The sequence below is a fragment of the Garra rufa genome, chromosome 3, assembly GCF_049309525.1.
Source record: "Garra rufa chromosome 3, GarRuf1.0, whole genome shotgun sequence".
Taxonomy (NCBI): Eukaryota; Metazoa; Chordata; class Actinopteri; order Cypriniformes; family Cyprinidae; genus Garra; species Garra rufa.
The window spans coordinates 56,588,948-56,613,466 of NC_133363.1; the positions used below are offsets into that span (position 1 = coordinate 56,588,948).

Below are 24,519 nucleotides of genomic sequence, written 5' to 3' on the forward strand. Positions count from 1 at the left end.
GGAAAACCCTTTAGGAAAACTGCCAGACTCTTGTGGCTTGACACATATTTGTTTTGCTGAAGGAAGCATGCAGTTCTGAAAGAATGAAGAACATTGCCGTGGCCAGTGAAACATATCCACATAAATGCAAGTCTGAAATTGCTGTTGTCTACTTGATTCTGACTTGATGGGGGTGAATACTTTTGCAAATTATTGCTTTATGCTTATTAAATGTAAATTTTTACTGATATGAAAGAATGTTCTTGGTCCAAAGCTACACAGGAATGGCTTTAATAGATGTGGAGTGGCAAGATCAGTCAATCCAAATGAGAATTTATCCAACTTTTTCATCAACGTTGAAGTAAGCCTATGGGTAAGACTTCCGGTTCATTATCCGCTATTGGGAAATAACGAGAAAAACAACAACGTGCAGTAAAACTATCTGCACTCACTTGTACTATTTGTGCATTAATACATTAAAATAATATGGTAAACATACCAATTTGCAATATCAAGCAGCAAAACATGCTGTTTTGTACAGCTAAAAATAGCTGGATGCGAATGAAACCGGAAGCCACACCCATGAAATTTACAAATGGCCACGCCCATGTTTACAGGAAGAAAAAGGTGGATAGATGGACTTGAAAAGTGCAAAAAGAAACATGCAGTTTTGAAAAGAATGGAGGAACATTAGCTATCTGCAAATGCAAGGCAGAAACTGCTGCTACTTACTGGGGGTGAAAACTTATGCAAAGCAAAGCAGAATCAAACATAAAAGAGCTTTATAGGGAGCTTTGGCATACAAAGAAAAGCTTGTGCATTAACTACTGACAGCTAATCTAACAAAACTATTGAGAAATATGTGGGTCATATTTTACCCCCCCAAATAAAATGAGAAATAATTTTCGGATAAAGAAAACAAACCCTATTTTTGGGACTTCATATATCACTTAGTCTTACGAAAACCAGCTAGGTCCTTTTTCAAATGTGTGTTCTTTAAACAGTCTCCCACTGCAAAGCCCACAGCTGCACTATTTATGAGGAATTTTGAAAGTAATTTCTTCTTCAAATCCCAAAACGCTGGGAGAAATGACTGTCTACAGCCAATTTTTAGAGACCTACATAATCAAGGTGCCTAAATAATTCATAGTATTACTAATCCCTATTTCCACCAGCACAGCACAAAAGTCAATGACTGTTTGACAACTGAGCAAGAGAGAGACATAAAAGTGCATAAGAGAAACCCCAAGTACAAGACATTTAAATTTGACAAGACAGATATATATAGCGGCCAAAATCATAATTGGATATCCTGTGTGTTTTCCTAAAGGAGTAGGACAGACATGTTGGATGGTCTGTCCTCCATTCTTTATCCATCTACTGCCCTCAAGTGGTGGAAAAGACAATATGTGACTCTGGACCACAAAATCAGTAGCACAGGTATATTTGTAGCAATAGTTAAAAAAATATTGCATGGGTCAAAATTATCTTTTTTTTCCCCAAAATCATTAGGGTATTAAATATTATGTTTCATGAAGATATTTTGTAAATTTTCCTACCACATATCTCAAAACTTAATTTTTGATTAGTAATATGCATTGCTAAGAACTTAACTTTAAAGGCGATTTTCTCAGTATTTTAATTTTTTTGTTATTTTGCACCTTCTGATTCCAGATTTTCAAATAGCTGTATCTTGGCCAAATATTGTCCTAACAAATCATACATCAATGCTTATTTATTCAGCTTTCAGTTGATGTATAAATCTTAATTTAAAAAATTAGACCCTTACGATTGGTTTTGTGGCCCAGGGTCACATACATGTGCTGATAAAAAAAAGAAAGCGGCCAAATAAAGGAAATAGCAAACAATAGATTTCATCTTGCTGAAAACAATTTCATGCCATATTTTGCAAAAAGATGGCATCACATTTTTTTTAATATTGCATACAGTGTCATAAAGATTTCCATGTACAAAGACAGCAAGATAAATATACACGGCAACTGGCAAAAACTAATCAAAGCATTGCTGATAAAAGTAAACATACTATATGACAATCTGATGGAATAGGGTCCAAACTTATGGGATCATGTGTTCATGTATTCCAACATATTCTCTATCATCGTTCCCATATTATAGAGCCATAATGAAGCGTCTGACTTGTTTCAGATACTCTGGCTTCAGGAAGTCCTGGAGTTCATCCTTTTTTACCCAGGCAAATGAATTCTTCTCCAGAGGTAAGTGCTTATGACCGGACAGCACAGCTTTGAAAAAGAACACCTTGGCTCCAACACTGCCCTCTTTCTGGATGTCCTTTGGGTATTTATATTTGTAAAATCCACAGGGTGCATTACCAAAGAAAGTGGCCTTTAGATCAGCACCTACAGAAGACAAATTAAGCAGAAGGTTAATAACTTAACCCGCAGTCCATTCGATTTAAGAATTACAGTCTGGTTATGTCATCACCATCAGGCTGAATAACACCGAAAGACTTCTAAGTCCTCAAAAGTATAAACAGCACTGGATTTTTATTTATCCAGAAAATATATTGATGTTTATTTGCATTTTTGTCTTGCCCTGCTTGTGATTCAGTGCTAAAACTGTAATCATTAAATGCCGGCTTATTCAAATGTTTATCAGCTGACATCAACTCCAGTTAAATCTGACCCATCTAAAGCTGTCTAAATGGATATAACAATACAAGCATTAGACTCAGAATCAGAACGATACTAAGATCACGTTCCATTAAGATATTTAGTAAATTTCCTACCATAAATATATCAAAACTTAATTTTTGATTAGTAATGTGCATTGCTAAGAACTTCTTTTAAGCAACTTTAAAGGTCATGTTCTCACAATTTTGACTTTCTCAATATTTACTTTCCCAGAAAATGTATTCTTGTTTTATTTACATTTTTGCCCTGCTTGTGATTCAGTGTTAAAACTGTGATCATTAAATGTCTACTTATTAAAATTGTTGATTATCAGTTTTTCTTAAAAATTGACATCAACTCCAGTTAAAACCCACCTGAAGCTGTCTAAATGGATATAACAATACAAGCAATAGAATCAGAATCAGAATCAGAAAGAGCTTTATTGCCAAGTATGTTTGCACACACAAGGATTTTGTTTTGGTGACAGAAAAAGCTTCCAGTACACAGAGACAACAAAACCACAAAGATAATAAAAATTAAGACGTGAATAAAAAACACATATGTATATATATATAAAAAATAAACAAAATTTGTATGTACCTGGAAGACTTGCAAGGGCACGTTCGGCCGTCTGTCGAAGTGTTTCTCCCATCTGCCACTGTATCTGAGGCAGGAGCCAAAGCTTTTGACTGCCAACATCCTTCTTCACCAGCAAGATCAGACTGTCTGCTAAACAACGCTCTGAAGTACTCACGTCTTTCTCGTCAACACCTGTTGAGCAATTTGTGAACATTAACTGTCATTAACTGAAATGTCTTAAAACTTGATCTTGATGATTTAATCTGATTTTTTAAAAACAAATTCTATCACTGCCGAAATAATGCTCACCTTGTGACCTCAGACCTGGTTGAAATTGCTTCAGTTTCTGTTCCCAAGTATCTTCCAGATCTTGGGCTGTAACAATTTCTTTGTCTCTATAATCCTCCTCCTCATCTGAATCATAATCCTCTTCTTGCTTCCGGCTCATCCGTGCAGCATCCTCCAGGAGCCTCAGCTCATGGTCTGAAAGCAGACTTCTCTCTAACTCCATCTGAAATAATAAGCAATCCAGTGAGATGTGTTTGACAGGTGGCTCATAGCGAGCAGATTAATGGATGGGCAGCATTATTTACATTACATTTAGTCATTAAAAGATGCTTTTATCCAAAGCTGCTTACAAATGTGGACAATGGAAGCAATCAAAATCAACAAAAGCAATAATATGCAAGTCTCAGTTAGCCTAAAGCAGTATTGGTAGCAAGGTTTTTTTTATTATTATGTAATATAAAGAAAACAGAATAGAGCAAGATAGTGTAAGAGGCCTTTGTTTTGTTAATTATATAATAAATAGAAAGAAAACAAACAAATAGAATGCAAAACGAATATTTTTTTTAGAAAACAAGCCGTTAGAAAACGAATAGAGTGCAAGTCTCAAAGGGTCAAGTTTTGTTTTTCAGAAGACAATTAAAATAGAGAGAGTTAGAGCGTCAAATAAAGATGGAAAATATGTGTTTTTAGCAGGGCAGAGCTCAATATTAAAACATATGTCATGTGCAGTACTGATTCTTTCTTACCTGGTGCATAAGCTCCATGAACTCCTCCTCAATGGGGCTCCTGTCATGAGAGACCACAGGCAGCCGCTGCAAACATACGGCTCCATGCAGCAACCACGGAGTTGCGGAAACCGCAGTTTTAACATTTTGCGCAGACCATTGTTGCCTAGTGGACGAAACATTTCGCACGGTTTTGTTTAATGTGGTAGTAGTTATTATTCTCCATAATGGTCGATAAACTCGAGTGAAGGGCGCCGCCATGTTGACCGCACGTGTTCCCGTAGTGCTTTGCGGAATTTGCGAAATAGACGCGACGATTTCGAAAATAGGGGGAGCCGGTTTAGGAGAGATAAGGTTTAGCGGTATTTACAAAGGTCATTTATTTAAAATAAGTGGAAATATAAATAGAAAGAGTAATAAATAGATATAAGTTTAACAATAATACAAAATACTATACGTCACATTCGATACGTAAGCGTTTAATATATAACTAAAAACCCCTCTGACTCTTAGTACGATTGTGGCGTTCCCATTAAACACACTGTACACGACCCTCAATGTCCGCCAAGCTGTCTAAAGTCATGTGTGTGTGTGTTCGTGAATAAACTGCATGATTTAAAATACACATTATGTATCTCAGGTTATATAGCCTCATTCGAGGTTCATGCCAGCAGCTTTTTGAACCCTTGAATTCATCTGGACGGTTAATGTAAGTAGCCTATGTGGTTGTTTTAGCAGCACAACAAATGTAGTGTTTGAAATTTGTGTAACAGACAAATATTGTCGCAATTTTGTGTTGACGATATATTTAAGTCAACGCAACAATCATATAGCAAATGCTAACAATATTAATCTGGTTTTTGGTTATGGTTCTATGGTATTGTCTTTTAGGAAATATAAATTACGTTATGTCATTTTTAGGCATGGTTCTATGTAAAGACCATATTTTTAGACATAACACTAGTTAGGACATGTGATATGAATGTGCATTTTTGACACTGCATTGTAGTAATACCATGGTTTCCTGGACATGCACTGTGCTAATGCTGTTTATTTATTTATTTATACCCTAACATGATTATACTATACTATTCATTAAAAAAACACCTTAAAAGTTCAGGTCATATACAGTGGTGTGAAAAAGTGTTGGCCCCCTTCCTGATTTTTTTTTTTTTTTGCATGTTTGTCACACTTTAAAGTTTCAGATCATCAAACAAATTTAAATATGAATGAAAGATAACACAAGTAATGACAACATGCAGTTTTTGTATTAAGTTTTTTTTATTATGAAGGGGAAACAAAATCCAAACCCACATGGCCCTGTGTGAAAAAGTGTTTGCCCCCTAAACTTAATAACTGGTTGGGCCACCCTTTGCAGCAACAACTGCAATCAAGCGTTTTCGATAACTTGCAATGAGTCTGTTACACCGCTGTGCAGGAATTTTGGCCACTCATCTTGGCAGAATTGTTGTAATTCAGCTACATTGGAAGGTTTTTGAGCATGAACCACCTTTTTAAAGTCATGCCACAGCATCTCAATAGGATTCAGGTCAGGACTTGGACTAGGCCACTCCAAAGTCTTCATTTTGTTTTTCTTCAGCCATTCAGAGGATTTGCTGGTGTGTTTTGGATCACTGCCCTGCTGCAGAACACAAGTTTTCTTCAGCTTGAGGTCACAAACAGATGGCCGGACATTGTCCTTCAGGATTTTTTTGTAGACAGCAGAATTCATGGTTCCATTTATCACAGCAAGTCTTCCAGGTCCAGAAGCAGCAAAACAGCACCAGACCATCACACTACCACCAACATATTATACTGTTGGTATGATGTTCTTTTTCTGAAATGCTGTGTTACTTTTACACCAGATGTAATGGGACACACACCTTCCAAAAAGTTAATCTTTTGTCTCGTCAGTCCACAGAGTATCTTCCCAAAAGTCTTGGGAATCATCAGGATGTATTCTGGCAAAACTAAGATGAGCCTTTATGTTCTTTTTGCTCAGCAGAGGTTTTCGTCTTGGAACTCTGCCATGCAGGCCATTTTTGCCCGATCTCTTTCTTATGGTGGAGTCATGAACACTGACTGACCTTAACTGAGGCAACACTTGCAAACTCACGCAAGACCATGTGGGTTTGGAATTGTTTTCCTTTCATAAAAAAACCATTCATTTAAAAACTGCATGTTGTGTTTACTTGTGTTAACATTTTTATATGTTAATATGTTTTATGATCTGAAACATTAAAGTGTGACAAACATGCAAAAAAAGAAAAAATCATTTAGGGGGCCAACACTGTTTCACACCACTGTAATTATATAAATCTTATACAATAGCTTCAAGTAATTATCATTAAACCAAGACAGTTTTTCCATATTTATTTTATTTCATGTTATTCTATTTTATTTTTGTACCAGTGACCAAAAAAAACTGGGGGAGTTTTTTTTTTTTTTTTTTTTTTTTTTTGTCACTTTGCTCACATCTGATTGGTCCGATGTCAGTTTTTCATCTCTAACCCAGAACTTAACCTGCCCCAGAGCAGGTTAGCCGTGGAGTGTAAGTTACTATGGTAATGAATGCAGCTAAAAGCCAAGCCCCTTTCATGGTACCTAAAACGCAGGATTGGTGCAAACTAAACTGAGACTTACCTGGATAGCTAGCTACCCTTGTCTTCTCTTTGAGCTTCTTCAAAGCCATCACCATTTGTCTAGAGACCAGCTTTGCACACTCTGTATGTATTTTGTTACTAAGGAACCTAATTGGTTGTTGTCTCCTGCAGTGGCGGAAATGTGGGCCTTCAGCGTCCGCTGTCATGCAGTGCCATCCGATTACAAGAGGCTGATGCCAAACCAGTGGAGACCAAGAGCCCCTCAGTCCCCTTCAAAAGACAGAAAGAGTATGACAGAAACACTGACATACACCTGCTTTAAAAATATAGCTTAAAAATATAGCTTTAACTCCGGGGCTCCCAAAACTTTCTGTCATTTTTAGAAAATAAATTTTCAAATAAATTAATCCCAGAGATTATAAGTAATAGATTGTGATATATTTTTTAGGTTGCTTTTATGAAGAGAAAGTTCAAACCAAGAGCATTTATTTAAAATAGAAACCTTTTGTAACATTATAAATGTCTTTCCTGTCACTTGAAAACAATTTAATGCATCCATGCTTAATTCCATGCTGAATTTCTTAAAAAAATCTTTTTAACCCCAAACTTTTGAGTGATAGTGTATCAGGCTTTGTGCAAAAAAAAGTACCAAAATGTGTTTTTTTTAACATTATATTAATACTTTTAATTAGGCGTGGGCGAATATCAAATCACAATTTTTTTCAGAAAAATTCACAATTTTATCACGATTATTTGTCATGTTGGTTTTACTATTTTGCAAGTTGTCTAAGCAGTACAGCCAAACTAATTTCCCTATTTCAAAACTAAATCCTTACAAAAAGAATGGCATATGTTTAGGCCAAAGTGGAGGAAGATAAAAATCTTTGTCATTATTTTATCTTTGTTATTAAAAAATAAGAACAAAGATAGGCTATATGTTACGAATACACATAATATACAAATACAACAAACAGTGCTTTAATTTTTAGGTAAAGTATTTAGCATTTCAAGAAATTGAATTAACAAATATTAAAGTAAAACACAATATACACTATATACATAAATTGTACATTGACTATTATTAAAGACTGTATTAAAATTCTTCAGTCAAGAGCAGTGAGTGATTTGTCTTTGTGTTTTGATTTATTATTCAACCATCACCCAAAAATGACAATTCTATCATTTACTCACTCTCAAGTTTTTTAAAAAACATAAAACATGTTAAACGTAAAACTTACGTTGAATAATGTGGGTAGCCTAACAGTTTCTGTGTCTGTACTACTTCCATAGTATTTCATTTATTTTTCCCTCTATCAAAGTCAGTGAGGACCAGCTACTGTTATCCACATTCTTCAAAATATCTTATACATAGATAAAATGTGGATCCATACATAAATAATTCTATATTAGATTTCATGGTAAAAAGTTATTGTTGCTAATACTATATTCTGTTCCCCATTTAGTCTCTTCCCTCCATTTCCGGGTGAGGAGAGCTCTCTGACATGGGACAGCAAGAAGTTTGAAGAGTTACCGATAGCACACATAAAAGCCACATATAACAAGTAAGTTAAATAGTCATGATCAGCAAATTAAAATGCATTTAGTCCAGATGTGGTTTGATTATAATTTGCTGTGTGCATGCAGTTATAGCATAAGCTTATTTCTGCTCTTAATTATGTTTGTCTCTTACCCATCTGTTGTGTTGGTCAAAGTGCTTTTGTTGCAAATCGTGTCCTACCTCGTGTATTTTAGTTTTAGTTCCCCATTTGAAATAAAATTACTGGATTTTCTGTGTTTATCTCAAGACTACAGATGTTCATAATTGCAGTATATGCATTATAATTATTTATACCTAATACTGCATGTTTACATATAGCTTACTCTCTTTTGTCCTTATTTCTTGCTCTAGCACACATATCCAGGTTACAGATTGTGCGGGACAGTACATGGTCCGAACCTCGTGTGGATCAGAGGGTTTCAAGAATGTAAAGAAGTCCACTTCTATTGCAGCACAGACCACTGGGATTTCAGCTGCTGCGGTGAGATGGACAAAAATACAAGGATTTAATATGAAATCATTATGATTGTATAACATATATTGTAATAGAATGTGTCAAAAATTGTTTAGGAAGATTTTTGTGTAATAAATTAATGCAGACTTATCCTCAGTACAAAACACTTTAATAAAAATAAAGTTTAGTGGAGTTCTCAAAGCATAAACCATATGTGACCCTGGACCACAAAACCAGTCTTAAGTAGCATGGGTATATTTGTACATTGTATGGGTCAAAATTACCGATTTTTCTTATATGCCAAAAATCATTAGGATATTAAGTAAAGATCATGTCACATGAAGATACTTTTAATTTTCTACCGTAAATATATATCAAAACCTAATGTTTGATTAGTAATATGCATTGTTAAAGGGATAGTTCACCCAAAAATGATAATTTGATGTTTATCTGCTTACCCCAAGGGCATCCAAGATGTAGGTGACTTTGTTTCCTCAGAAAAACACAAACGAAGATTTTTAATGAAAACCGGTGCAGTTTACCAGCAATATAATGGATGTGGATGGGCAGCAGACCTTTAAAAGTAAACAAAAACATGCACAGACAAATCCAAATTACACCCTGCGGCTCGTGACGATACATTGATGTCCTAAGACACGAAACGATCGGTTTTTGCGAGAAACTGAACAGTATTTATAGAATTTTTTTACCTTTGATACACAGCCGCGTCCATCTCTCTTGAGCACGAGCTTAGCATCCGGCTCGTTACATGTGCACGCGCTCTGGCGTAGTATACGCAAACGCTGGAAGGGAAAATCAGTGAAAAGTCCCGGATGAATTTGTGCAAGCAAACGTAATCTTTTAGCTTTAAATCGGTTTGAACAGTCAGGATAAGCACAAGTAATTTGAATAGCCGCTATACCCACAATCTCTGCTCTATGTAAACAATGAGTGCTGTATACATGCGACAGATCGCTTCCAGCGTTTGCGTATACTACGCCAGAACGCGTTCACATGTCACGAGCCGGACGATGAGCTCGTGCTCAGGAGAGATGGACATGGCTGTGTATCAAAGGTAAAAAATTATATAAATACTGTTCAGTTTCTCACAAAAACCGATCGTTTCATGTCTTAGGACATTAATGTATCGTCACGAGCCGCAGGGTGTAATTTGGATTTGTCTGTGCATGTTTTTGTTTACTTTTAAAGGTTTGTTGCCCATCCACTCATATTATTTGGCTGGCAGACTGCACTGGTTTTCGTTAAAAATCTTCGTTTGTATTCTGCTGAGGAAACAAAGTCACCTACATCTTGGATGCCCTGGGGGTAAGCAGATACACATCAAATTTTCATTTTTGGGTGAACTATCCCTTTAAGAACTTTATTTAGACATTTTAAAGGCGATTTTCTCCATATTTAGATTTTTTTTGCACCCTTAGATTCCAGTTTTCAAATAGTTGCATCTCGGCCAAATATTGCCATATCCTAACAAGCTTGTTTAGCTTTCAGATGACAAAATTTGACCCTTTGACAGGTTCATATACTAAGTCACAATGGATCACACATATGATTTAATTTGAACTGTCTAGTAGAGAGAGAGAGAGAGAGATATCAGAAATTCTGATCAAAAATTAAATAATTCATACTTTGGTTGTACATCTTTTAGTTACAATTTTGTCCACTTGATGGCAGCACATTTCTTTGTAGTAATTTACCACACCCTGCTTAATTGTTAAAGTACCTTTCTTAAGATTGTTTCTGACTGATTTTTCTGCTTTAAGTTTAAAGTCATGCTGAAAAAATTTGGTCAGAACAGAGATAAAATGTAATATTAGAAACTGTACCGGTCAAACATTTTTTGTGTGTGTAAAATATGAATCTTATGTGCGTGTTTGCATCCTCAGGTCTGAGATTATCAGCAGTATCTTATTGACTGTTTCAATGTTGTTTGTACAGATAATTTGACTGGCCAAGCGAAATCGAAAAATTAAAAATAACATTTCAAATCTTCAGCTTCATGTTTATACGTCTCTTCGGTTACTTCCACGCTATTTGTTTGTAATTTCATCAGCGTGTGTTGTGAAGAGTCTAATGACAGCCCTGAGTCACAGCAGGCTGTATAATCAGTATATGACTTCCCACTGATAACCATTCATTTGCTGTATGGACACAAGCGTTATGATCTAAATGAGTAGTTTCGGACAGACCTCAGATTCTAAGCTCCTGCAATTTTGTGTTTCCTCAGTGATTCATTAGTTTTTATTATGCTAAATGATCTAAATGTATGTATGTTTGTCTTGAGCAGAAGGCGAGGGCGAAGGGGGTCACCTACGTCCGTGTGCTGGTTAAAGGACTTGGTCCGGGCCGTTTGGTGAGTAGCCTTACTTCGTAAAAATTATTATTATAAAAAATTCAAAATAAAAAAGCACTCTGGATTAAACCACATTGTAGGTGAGAATTGCCAGGGAGACTATAGTACTACTTTTTTTATTGTGACACTTTCTAAATACCTATATTTTATATGATTGCAATAAGACTTTCATATGACAACTTATCTGTAACTGTATGAAAACCAAAGTGAACCTGAGCACATTTGAATGCAAATGGGCCGTCTTGAATCTGTACATCTGTCGGCATTATAATTTACTTCCACTCTCAAATGAGACAAACACTGTTGCTGTTTTCCAATAAACTAGGCAGTGAATTGTGCAGTAAATATCAAAAAATGTCACAGTCGTGAAAGGTAAAAGAATGCAAATGCAAAATGCTAATAATTAAAATATTTGTAATTCAAGGGTCCGAGATTCTCTATATTGTTATTCACCATTTGTTCATGTGCACAATAGAAAAAAAGAGCAAAAAACAAAAACTAAGAAAATGCACAGAGGGAGCAGCCAGCTATTGAATAAAATAAAGAAAAAATGTAAAACTAATAATTAATACAAGAAGAAGATAATACGTTTTCTAAAGAAAAGAAAATGTGATTGCTTGTGTTTTGTCTATGGTTGCCAAAGGGTTGCTTTGTGACTGCTAAGGTGTTCTGAGTGTTTTAGCAAATTGATTTCTGGTTTTGTGGTCAGATGTTTTTTTTTTTATGATATTTTAGTCTCTAGATAAGACTTGTGTCCCTCCTTCAGTATACATTCTTAGGAAATTTAGAACCTGTAAAATTTTTGAAGGAAGTTTCTTATGCTCACCAAGGCTGCATTTATTTGATCAAAAATACTGTAAAAAAAACTGAAATTGTGAAATATTATTACAATTTCAAATAACTGTTTTCTATTTGAATATATTTTAAAATGTAATTTATTCCTGTGATGCAAAGCTGAATTTTCAGCATCAGTACTCCAGTGTCACACGATCTTTCAGAAACCATTCTAATATGCTGATTTTGCTGCTCAAGGAGCATTTCTTATCATTATCAATAATGAAAATGGTTGTGCGGAGTAATTTTTGTGCAATTCATCTTTAAAAACAAGAAAGTTCTAAAATAGAAATCTTTTGTAACATTGTAAATGTTCTTATTGTCATTTTTAATTCATTTAATGTATCCTTGCTGAATAAAAGTATTAATTTCTTTCGAGAAAAAAAAAGAAATTATACTGCCCTTAAACTTTTGAACAGTAGTGTATGAGATTTTTTTTCCACCCAGTTAATCTTGTGCAAGGTGGAAATTGTAGTGGGACGCATCTTCTCAACAAAACGCAAATAGTGTAAGACAGTGTTTTATTTGTTGTTGATTAATTTTGTTGGTGCTTGTTTCTTCAGATCCTTAACCCTGTGTATGCCTAAACAAACATCACTAACAAAAGAATAAACAAAACACTAGTACAATGGAAGTGATGCTAAACACTGTTGCATGGCTTGCAAATGGGAATTTAGAGGTTCTGTTCACAGCTTGAGGTGCACAGATGTGCAAATGAGTAAAACAGGTTCAGGGGTGCAAACAAACAAAATGCTTGTTTGAAATCTATAGTAAAAGGAGGTCTTATTACTATCACCTTTTCTGCACTGTTTGAGGTGCGCTGTTACCTTTTAGACTTACTATTGTATTGTGCTTGGCAGCCAAAAAAATCTTTTGAGGGGGCCTAAGCCATATCTAGAGACTAGAATATCATGGAGACTTGGGGGATGACTTTTTTGACTTATGGCTCATCCATTCAGGTGCAACTTCACAAAACAAAAAAAGAGGTGTGTGGAAAAAAAAGTACTTGTAAAACCACCAATGCTTGTGGGGTGTAGAAATCAAAGAATAAAAAAGGAGCCATAGAAAATCACGTTTTTGTGCACAGTCCTTCATCAGGACTAAATGATTTCAAATGGGGGAAAAAACACTTAAATGTGAACAAAGAGCAAGTTAAAACTACCAATGGTTTGATGTCCACCAATCACAAGGCACATCAGAAAACAAGCCAATAAGCTCCACTGATGTGGTGAAATTGTAACCGGTGTTTTATAAAGAATTAAATAATTATTCACAATTTATGATACCACCCAGAACTTTTGCACAGGCATTCATGTTTTCTTAGTAAAATGTAAAGATCTAGTTGATTGCATGATTTTAAACCTCCTCCGTTTGATCCAGTTTCTTTTCATGATCCTTTTAGAAGAATGGCAGCAGTGATTATTTATTATTCTCTGTATGTGCCCGTATGGTACGGCAACAGTTATGCGTATTCAATCAGTACTCTGAAACTGACCGATGAGTTCTGTGAGCTCAGCGGCGGTCTGCATGCTCTTACTCTGAGCCGGGTGGGAGGACATTAAGGTTGGGTGAAAACCTAATGAGCCCCTCCAGAGCTGCAGGCAACAGGGGGCTTTTAAGACTTGCATTACTCTTTTACCTACCCTCGGTTTATTCACAGTCAGAAGCTTCCAGACTAAGTTGCATTTAAGCAGATGGAGGTTGGGCATAAATAAATCAATGCAAAGCCACCAACTGCAGTGCTAACTTATTTGAATCTAATTACTAAATAGGAAAGCAAGGGTAAAGACTTGTAGATTTTAATAGTTAGATAGGAAGCTAAATAGGGATGCACTGATGTTACAGTTTTGGACAGTAATTATTTTCATGTTTAATTAAACTATTATAGACTATCATTTTAAATGCTACAACTGAATTTAGACATCACATTTACAGTTAAGGTCAAAAGTTTACATCTCCCTTTCAGAATGTGCAAAATGTTATTTTTATTTTTTTTTACCAAAATAAGAGGGATGATACAAAATGCATGTTATTGTTCATTTAGTACTGACCTGAATAAGACATTTCACATAAAATGTGTTTACATATTCACAAGAGAAAATAATTTTTAATTAATAGGATTTATAAAAAAAGTTGACATACACTTGATTCCTAATACTGTGTTGTTACTTGAATGATCCACAGCTGTGTTTTTTTGTTTAGTGATAGTTGTTCATGAGTCCCTTGTTTGTCTTGAACAGTTAAACTGCCCACTGTTCTTTAGAAAAGTCCTTCAGGTCCCACAGATTCTTAGGTTTTTCAACATTTTTGTGTATTTGAACTCTTTCCAACAATGACTGTATGATTTTGAGATCCATCTTTTCACACTGAGGACAACTGAGGGACTCATATTCAACTATTACAGAAGGTTCAAATGCTCACTGGTGTTCCAGAAGAAAAAAAAAAAAAAAAAGATGCATTAAGTGCTGGGGGTGAAAACTTTTGAACAGAATGGAGATGTGTACATTTTTCTTATTTTGCCTAAATATAATATTTTTGCAATTTAGTACTGCCCTCAGAGGCTATAGAAGATTGTTACATGTTTCCCAGAAGACAAAATAAGTTAAACTTACCCTAATCTTCAAAATCAAAACGTTTTTACCCCCCGGATCTTAATGAATTGCATATGAGTCCCTCAGTTGTCCTCAATGTGAAAAGATGATACAGTCATCAATGGAAAGGGTTCAAATACACAAAAATGCTGGAAAACCAAAGGATTTGTGGGACCTGAAGGATTTTTCTGAAGAACAGCAGGCAGTTTAACCAAACAAAGAAGAAGTTTAACTGTTAACCAAGCAAATAAAAAACAGCTGTGGGTCATTCAAGTAACAACACAGTATTAAGAATCAAGTGTATGTAAACTTTTGAACGAGGTCATATTTATAAATTTTAACTATTTTCTCTTGTGAACTATATGTAAACATCTTTTATGTGAAATATCTTATTCAGGTCAGTACTAAATAAACAATGCATGCATTATGTATGATCTCTCTTATTTTGGCAAACTAATTAACATATTGCAGATTCTGAAAGGGGGATGTAAATTTTTGACCACAACTGTATTTCAGTTTTCAGATTTGCAAAAGATAACAGTTTTATTAAAGGAATAGTTACTAGTAATAGGAATAGTACCCAAGGACGATGTTTCTATGAAAAGATTTGGAGAAATGTAGCATTTCATCACTTACTCATCAGTGGGTCCTTTGCAGTGAATGGGTGCCGTCAGAATGAGAGTCCAAACAGCTGATAAGAACATCACAATAATCCACAAGTTATCTGTGAGTTTATAAAAAAAAAATCCAAATTTAAAGTGTTTTAACTTTAACCCATTGCGTCTGTCCAAAATATGAGTCCATAATCCATAATAATGCTTCCTCCAGTGAAAAAGTTCATCCCCTGTTGTCCTCTCACATCAAAATACACCAGTATATTAGTTTAGAACCGTTTCAACCTGTTTTGGCTTGTAAACCGTGCTAGATCAGTGCATATTTCTCCTCCGACTTGGACAAGAAGACAATTGTAATTGTACCCACAAACAACACTTTGCTTTAATTATGGATTTTTTTTTAATATTACAAACATACAGTTTTTTTTTTTTTTTTTTTTACTTTTTTTAGTGGTGTGGATTATTGTGATGTGTGTTTATGAACTGTTTGCACTTTCATTTTGACGGCACCCATTCACTGCAAAGAATCTATTGGTGAACGAGTGATGTAATTCTATATTTTTCCAAATCTGTTCTGATGAAGAAACAAACTTCGATCTTGGATAACCTGAGCGTGAGTGAATTTTCAGGAAATTTAAATGTTTGCATAAATATTCCTTTAAATTAAACTTTAAGTTAGCATTAGATGACAGCAAAGATAAATACAAAATTTACCAGAATTTATTCAGACACCTTCAACATTTCTCACATTACTACTATTACCACTATAGTTTAGAAAATGGTAATAAAATATGTGACCCTGGACCACAAAACCAGTCTTAAGTCGCTGGGGTATGTTTGTAGCAATAGCCAAAAATACATTGCATGGGTCAAAATTATTGATTTTTCTTTTATGCCAAAAATCATTAGGAAATTAAGTATAGATCATGTTCCATGAAGATTTTTTGTAAAATTCCTACTGTAAATGTATCAAAATGTAATTTTTGATTAGTAATATTCATTGTTAAGAACCTAATTTGGACAACTTTAAAGGTGATTTTCTCAGGATTTTGATTTTTTTGCACCCTCAGATTCCAGATTTTCAAATAGATGTATCTCGGCCAAATATTGTCCTATTCTAACAAACCATACATCAATAGAAAGCTTATTTACTGAGCTTTCATATTATATATACATCTCAGTTTTGTAAAATTTAACCTTATGACTGGTTTTGTGGTCCAGGGTCACATATGACGAGAACTGTGTCAGAACAAATTCTTCTTGATAATGTCAGATAACTTTGATAGAAAGTTATGTAATGGATTACAATCAACCAAAAAATTCAGACAGCTACAGCTGTCTGAATTTTTGACAATATTTACAGAACTATCAATGCTTTGTTGATCCAATTACCAAGCAATGCTTAATTTTGTTCAGTCTGTGGTGTAAAACGGTTGCATTGGCAATTAAAGAAAAAACATGGTCAGGTCAAAGTGTCTGAATAATATTTGCTCCCAAATGTTCATCCATTTTACTGATAGTCCACTGTACACTCTTAAAAATAAAGGTGCTTTAAAAGATTCTACAAGCGATGCCATAGAAAACCCATTTTTGGTTCCACAAAGAACCATTCAGTCAAAGGTTCTTTAAAGAACCATCTCTTTCGTACCTTTTTATAATCTGAAGAACCTTATTTCGCCACAAAGAACCTTTTGATGTTAAAGGTTCTTTATGGAACCATTTAGACGAAAAATTTGTGAAGCACCTTTGTTTTTAAGAGTGTATGAAGGATTTGTAGGTATAATATGTCAGTGTAATTTATTTTGCTATCCTCACTTACATAAATTAACTACAGTGTTCTGTACCTCCTAGTAAAAAAATATAAAAAATTATATCTGGTGTCTGAATAATTTTTGGTTTGACTGTAAAATCTGTAATATCCTGCAATAACATAAAAAAATAAAATATATATATTGTGCATACAATTACATACATAAATTTATTTTGTCCAAACAGCATCTTTAACAAGTTCAAGAGTATTAAGATTCATTGGATCATTTTGTCATTGGAGTCACGCCTGCTCCACACACATCTCTTCTAGAGAGTGTATTGTTGTGAACTGTATCTCGTAGCTGACTTGGCCTACATTGATTTTGCTCCCCCATGTGCAGTCTGCCATCAAAGGGTTAACCATGGGAGGACTGGAGGTTGTTTCCATCACCGACAACACCCCAGTGCCACACAATGGCTGTCGCCCTCGCAAAGCACGAAGGATGTGAGGAGGAAGAAACCCCATGAACCCAGAAGTCCTGTTTGTCTTTCTCTCTGCATCGAACATCCAGTGAATATAGAGGTTGAATGCTCAATTGTTCAGGTCAACGCTGTTGGAGAGTAATGTTTTTTAACCCCCTTTTTTTTGCAGCAGCAATGCTATGTATATGTTATTTACCTTTTTGATAATTATTAAAGTGTGAAGGTGTCCCTCATCAAGTCTGTTTTCATTCTTATTAGTGCATGCATGTACAGCTTTCACCTACGCATGGTTGCGTAATTTAAAATGCAACCCTGGATTTCAAAATCTAAAGGGGAACAAACCACTAAAACATTTCAACTTTTTACATATGGTTATGCTGATCTTAAATAATACAAATATAAATATAATTGTACTGAAAAAAAAAAAGTCAAAGCATTTTCTCTTGTGGTTTCAGACTGCATTTTGTGACGTAAAAACAAAAACATATGACAGGCTATTACAGTGGCTGTTTGTTTCAGGAAATTGCATGAAATTATTACCCTATGCATGCTCTCGAACATATGTTTTTTTTCTTCTTCTTAATAAACATTATTGTTCGATATGTTAGCACTTAATCTGAGTCCGTTTCCAAGTTGACTGGCGCAGGGTGGAATAGCTCCCTATAAATAAATGGACCCTTGTAAGATTATTGCCCTTTCCTACCATTACATCAGGTGCTTCGTTGCTATGACAACGGCAATTAGCAGGAACTCAGGCAGGCGGTTGAATATAAGTCTGTCCCTAGTACCCATAGCAACCAAGGTCAGGCCTGCAACGCACATCTGCTTTTATACCAGCTTTAGTGCGCGCTGTTGCTCGAGGACTGGAAAAAAGACATAAATGACAATGGGAAATTATTCCCAGACATGTTAACTGTGTATAAGCTTGCTGGATGTCTAGTCCAGTCTTACAGAATTAAATCTGAAGGTTTTGATTTTCTAAACATGCTACAAAACCGGTTTCGTGCTGCACGCAGGAACTGTTTTTCTGTGTCTCCAGCAACAGCTGTCCTTTTCCCAGTCTCCTTTCGCACCAAGCGTCAGAGCCACCACAAAACACGTCTCATCAGCGGCAAAGCGTGACTCCTACCAACGTTTAACCCAGATGGCCGAGCATCTCAGATGTCCTCAGATAGCCTGTGCATCCGGTGGAGGCTCTGACATGGAACCTGAGTGTCCCTGCTGGGATTTTGTGGGCAGTGATTAGAAACCGGAGCCAACGAGGTTGATTGAATATAGAGTTAAATGGTTTGCATGCAATATGTGTGATTTTTTTTTTTTTTATATGAGAAAGCAATCGTGGTCTTAGCAGAAGTGATGTGTTAAAATGTTGGGGGTATTTTTTATATCTCATTCAATTGGGAAGTCTTTTTGTTATGCGTTCCTTATGTGGATTGTGTAATTTTAAGGTTTTTTAAGTCAAGACACATTTATTTATATAGCATGTTGTAAAATACGGATTGTTTCAGAGCAGCTTCGCTGTAATAAACTAGAAAATAACAGTGTTAAGGTCCGTTCACACCAAGAACAATGACTATAATGATAACTATAATTAGGTTAGATGCTGTGGTGAATTTAACACAGGTGAAATAGAGGCTGTGAGGGATAGACTTAACATTTAAAGCTGTTTTATGGCGTTTTGTGTACTGAAAGGTTCAGAAAGATATTCAGAACAATCATTACATCGTTAAAAAAAACTATGCTTTTTATTCCGGCCAAAATCAAATATGGCGCTACCACAAAACTAGTCATAAGTGTCTTTTTTTTTTTTATTGAGATTTATACATCAGTAAATAAGCTTATAAATAAGCTGAATAAATACCATTGATGTATGGTTTGTTAGGATAGGACAATATTTGGCTGAGATGCAAAAATCTGCAATCCGAGAGTGCAAAAAAATCAAAATACTGAGAAAATCACCTTCAAAGTTGTCCAAATTATTAGCGATGCATATTACTTATCAAAAATTAAGCTTTGATATGTTCATGGTAGGAAAAATATCTTCATGTAACATGATCTTTACTTAATATCCTAATGATTTTTGGCATAAAAGAAAAATTTATTATTTTGACCCATACAATGTATTTTTGGATATACAAATAGGAAACTATTTATGACTATATAACTACGTATGACTGGTTTTATGGTCCAGGGTCACAAATGTAAAGCTAGCTATAATGCTAACTATATAGAGTGTTTTAATGACGGGTCATCAATTGGCCCTATTGGCGGCACTGAACGTAAACAGTGCTACTGAACCGAATGAAACTCACATATTTTGCTGATTATTGCTGCTGAAATGGTCAATTATTGTCATGTTTTGGGCTGTACTAATCAGCCAGACCGGGAAAAATATTTGGAGTACTATAGACTGCCAAAAGTTAGAACAAATCAAGGAGAAAAAAAGAAAAGACATTTGTGGTTGACTAAACTGAACCAGGATTTCCAGGGCAAGAATCTTGGCAACAATAATGTTTACTCTTAACATTTCCGGTCAGGTAGGTGAAATATTAGGGATATTTTTTTAATTAATACTGCTTGTTCATACCTTTAACACCTATTAACTTTAGTTTGTCAAAATATTGCACTCTTTCCTGCGCACTAAGTCCTTCTCTATATGATTTAGCAGCTTCCACACATTTTTTTCAGTGGTTTAGACAGCATAAATTAGCAGAACAACGTATTCAGTAGTACAACAACCGTGCAATCCATGCTGTTGTTTACATCTGAGTATCTCCAATATGTCCGCGCTTCCGGGTAACTGACCAAATCGTGACGTAAGTGCAAACCCTCTATTAGCATCCGCACTAAGGCATTAATATTCTAGGTTTGTACTCTGCTATTATTTTAAGTTTAACACTATTTTCGTTTTTTGTTATTATTATTATTATTGTCCTTGATATGAACGAGCGTTTAGCATCCACACTAATGCAAAATAATGTTCTGTTTATTTTAAGCATGAGCTTTCGCCATCAGCTGCTGTAAATGCTGGAGCTCTTAAAGGGATAGTTCACCCAAAAAAAAAAACTGTCATTATTCCCTCACAAACTGTAAGACCTTTGTTCATCTTCTGAACACAAATTAAGATATTTTCAATGAAATCAGAGACACATTCAAGGCACAGAAAGGTAGTAAGGACATTGTTAAAATGGTCCATGTGACATCAGAGGTTCAACCTATTTTTTAATAAAGCTATGTTTTGTGCACAAAGGAAACAAAAATAACAACTTTATTAAATTATTCAATATCTTCGTTCCGAAGATGCACAAAGGACTTATGCGTTTGGAATGACATGAGGGTGAACCATCCCTTTAAGTCAAGTGAATTCTCATTGGCTTTCCATGTTTTTATTATTCATCAGCTGGAAATGATCATTTTGAAAGTGAATCTACTGAAATGGTTCCTCTGTGTCACTGTTGTTGTGTGAACTGCATGCACTCTGTTATTCTTTTATATTTTTCAAAAATAAAATATGTGTTGTTATCAAAAGGTATTATTCTTGGTATGAACATTCATCAATTATGAAAAGAACAAAACAAAAATTTGGTTTTAACTGGTACATAATTAAAGAAAATACATGCAAAATTCACCACCTTGATATTAGGGTGATTGGTTGCAGCGTTGTTGCAATCCAGTTTGCCAAGGTGTTCTTTGTGAATTTTAATGTGTTGCTAGGTGGTTACCAAGTCTAAAGAGTCCACCCAAGTGTTTATAATAATCCACATGTAGATTTGGTTCTGATCCCTAATTATAAATAGCTTTGACTATAAAAAATAACTATAGGTATATTTCCATCACCCTGTTTTTATATGCATTTTGAAGACAAAATTCGACAACAAATCGATTAATTCACAAAAAAAGTTCCTAAGTTCGCTTGAGGTGGTTTTTGACTTCTGTGAAAAATGGTTAATGCGAATAATGGGAGATGGAAACACATTTTGCCAATAAATTCCTCCATTCGTACCAAAAAAGTCATGTGACTTTGCGCTATGGGACGGGATAACTTGACTAACCAGTGGACCAATCTCATTGCACAGCATCTGAAATGCCTGTGCAAAGTCTGTCGTCAAAGTATTTCTGTATAACTGTATCCTAGAACTGTCTTATTTGTGTTCCTAAACAGCTGGTTTCCGCCTCTGAAATCAGTGACCGCACAAGTATTTTATCATATATGAAAATTATTATATTCGGTGGCTTCTTTCACTTTTCTTAGTGATATTTAGTGCCAGTTTATCAGGAAGTGACGATTTTGTTCTCTGAGTTGTTGGATAGAAATGGTGCTTATTCGCAAATGTTGTATGCTGTATTCCAATTTTGCGCACAAGTAAAAATTTGTAACTTTGGATGGAAACCTAACTTATATTAGTGTCCACACAAATGGACAATAATATGACGTTTGTTAAAAGTTTTGTAAACTGCCCCTTTAAATGCTTAAGCTCTTTATAGAAAGATGGATTGTGACTGGCTGTCAATGTTTTTTTATCATTCATGAGCTGGAAAAATCAGTTTGAAAGTGATTGCAATTATAGCTGCTAAATTATATAGAGAAGGACTTAGTAAGCAGGAAAGGGGGAAATATTTTGACAAAGATACGTACAAGCAGTATTAATTAAGATATAGCCTAATATTTCACCTACTTGACCGGAAATGATACAAACAAACACAAATGTTGTCAAGATTCCTGCCCTGAAAATCCTGGTTCAGTCTGACCAGCCACAAGCCTTTTGTTCCTCAGTTTTATGCACTCTTCTCCTTGATTTGTTATAACTTTTGGCAGTCTATAGTACTCCAAATGTGTTTCCCGGTCCAACCAATTAGTACAGCCGAAAACATGACAATAATTGACCATTTTCAGCAGCAATCTTTAGCAAAATATGCGAGTTCCATAGACCAATAGAGTAGACGTCTCAGTTACGTCACTTGCAGCTGTGCACACATAGGTTGCAGAAAAACACGGAGGTAAAGGGTAAAAATCCATAGAATAAGACAAAAAATATATATGTTTTGTGCTTTTTGGTGTCAAAATCAGAATTTTTATAGAATACTGTCATCAAAGATGCCATTTGAAGCTAAATACAGATAAATACATACTATGGATGAGAACTGCTATGATGACTCTACTTTTAAAGCATAAATTTGATTTAAACAATAGGTCTACATTATATTCACATATGCTGTTCATTGAGTATGTATTGCATAAAATATTATTTAAACCTATTACTGTTAACATTTTTACATAACATGTATTTATTTTATCTCACAATTCTGACTTTCTTTTCTCACAAATGCAAGTTTATATCTCCTAATTCATACTTATAACTCAATTTAACTCAAAAATAGTGAGTTTCCTGCCACCAGATAGGCTTCGCCCATAAAAAAAACGTCATCCCTGTTCGGATCTGTAAGACTATCCCACTATCTAACATCATTTCAGTTGAATAACAGTGCTTATCGCTGGGTGACAAGCTCTTGTAATAAGCGGAGAACATCTTAAAAAATGACATCTAATCAATATAATCTATAATCTTTTGTAATTTTTCTATTTTCTACCATAGCCCTGTAATTCTTTAGCTGTAAAAGTTTTTTTCTGTAACCATAATGCACGTGTATCCCGAATGTTTACAGACCTATAATTGGTCTGTTTGGTTCAATGGCATTGATTACGTTCAGTTCCGCCGATATGGCTGACTGATGATGTGTCGTGAAAACACTCTATAGTGTCGTTCTTGGTGTGAAGGATGTTGCAAAATTCATCAAGTATGGGGAAAAAACATTTTGTTTTAACTATTGCACATGCAACAACCCGCATATTTGTGACCCTGGACCACAAAACCAGTCATAAGGTAAAATTTTACAAAACTGAGATGTATAGATCATATGAAAGCTCAATAAATAAGCTTTCTATTGATGTATGGTTTGTTAGGATAGGACAATATTTGGCCGAGTTACATCTATTTGAAATCTGGAATCTGAGGGTGCAAAAAAATCTAAATACTGAGAAAATCACTTTTAAAGTTCTCCAAATTAAGTTCTTAACAATGCATATTACTAATCAAAAATTACATTTAGATATATTTATAGTAAGAATTTTACAAAAAATCTTCATGGAACATGATCTTTACTTAATTTCCTAATGATTTTTGGCATAAAAGAAAAATCAATAATTTTGACCCATACTATGTATTTTTGGCTATTGCTACAAATATACCCCAGCGACTTAAGACTGGTTTTGTGGTCCAGGGTCACATTTAGGTATGCAAGTTTAAAGGTATAGTTCACCCAAAAATGTATCTGCTTACCCCTAGGGCATCCAAGATGTTGGTGACTTTGTTTCTTCTGTAGAACACAAACAAAGATTTTTAACTCAAACCGTTGCAGTCTGTCAGTCATATAATGGCAGTCTTGAGAGCGTTCACCCAGCCGGCGCATGTTGCGTCAATGTGATCTACCATAGTACACTCTTAAAAATAAAGGTGCTTTAAAAGGTTCTTCAGAGCGATGCCATAGAAGAACCATTTTTGGTTCCTCAAAGAACCATTCAGTCAAAGGTTCTTTAAAGAACCATCTCTGTCTTACCTTTTTATAATCTGAAGATCGCCACAAAGAACCTTTTGTGAAACAGAAAGGTTCTTCAGATGTTAAAGGTTCTTTATGGAACCATTTAAACAGAAAAGGTTCTTCTGTGGCATCATGAAGCACCTTTATTTTTAAGAGTGTATCTATGGCACGTATACATCACTCATTGTTTACATAGTGCATATTGGCCTCTCAAAATGGTAATTACTTGTGCTTATCCTGATTCTGGCAACCGATTAAACTAAAAGATTACATTTTCTTGCGCGAACTCATCTGGGAGTGTTGACTTTTCACCAACTAAATTGCCAGAGCATGTTGACGCGCCACGCGCCGGCTGATGTGGACGCGCTCCATACAGCTGAACGTTCCATCAGATCAGAGGTAAATACTTTTATTCTGTTTTTATTGTATTGTGTTTATCTTTT

At 35.0% G+C, this 24,519-nt stretch overlaps 2 protein-coding genes across 2 annotated transcripts; one reads left to right on the forward strand and one right to left on the reverse strand.

The window, feature by feature from the left end:
- Nucleotides 1-744: 744 nt before the first annotated feature.
- Nucleotides 745-4,497, reverse strand: mrpl46 (mitochondrial ribosomal protein L46). The gene is made up of 4 exons (XM_073837365.1): nt 4,244-4,497; nt 3,519-3,720; nt 3,231-3,401; nt 745-2,357 (listed from the first exon to the last, which is right to left on the reverse strand). Exons 1-4 carry the CDS (start codon nt 4,481-4,483, stop codon nt 2,110-2,112), a joined length of 861 nt encoding a protein of 286 aa, XP_073693466.1. The 5' UTR covers nt 4,484-4,497; the 3' UTR covers nt 745-2,109.
- A 273-nt stretch (nt 4,498-4,770) lies between these two features.
- Nucleotides 4,771-17,712, forward strand: mrps11 (mitochondrial ribosomal protein S11). Its single transcript, XM_073837475.1, has 6 exons — nt 4,771-4,931; nt 6,997-7,113; nt 8,289-8,387; nt 8,735-8,864; nt 11,143-11,208; nt 17,398-17,712. The coding sequence occupies exons 1-6, from the start codon at nt 4,852-4,854 to the stop codon at nt 17,503-17,505; spliced, it is 600 nt and encodes a 199-aa protein (XP_073693576.1). The 5' UTR covers nt 4,771-4,851; the 3' UTR covers nt 17,506-17,712.
- The last annotated feature ends 6,807 nt before the right edge of the window (nt 17,713-24,519 follow it).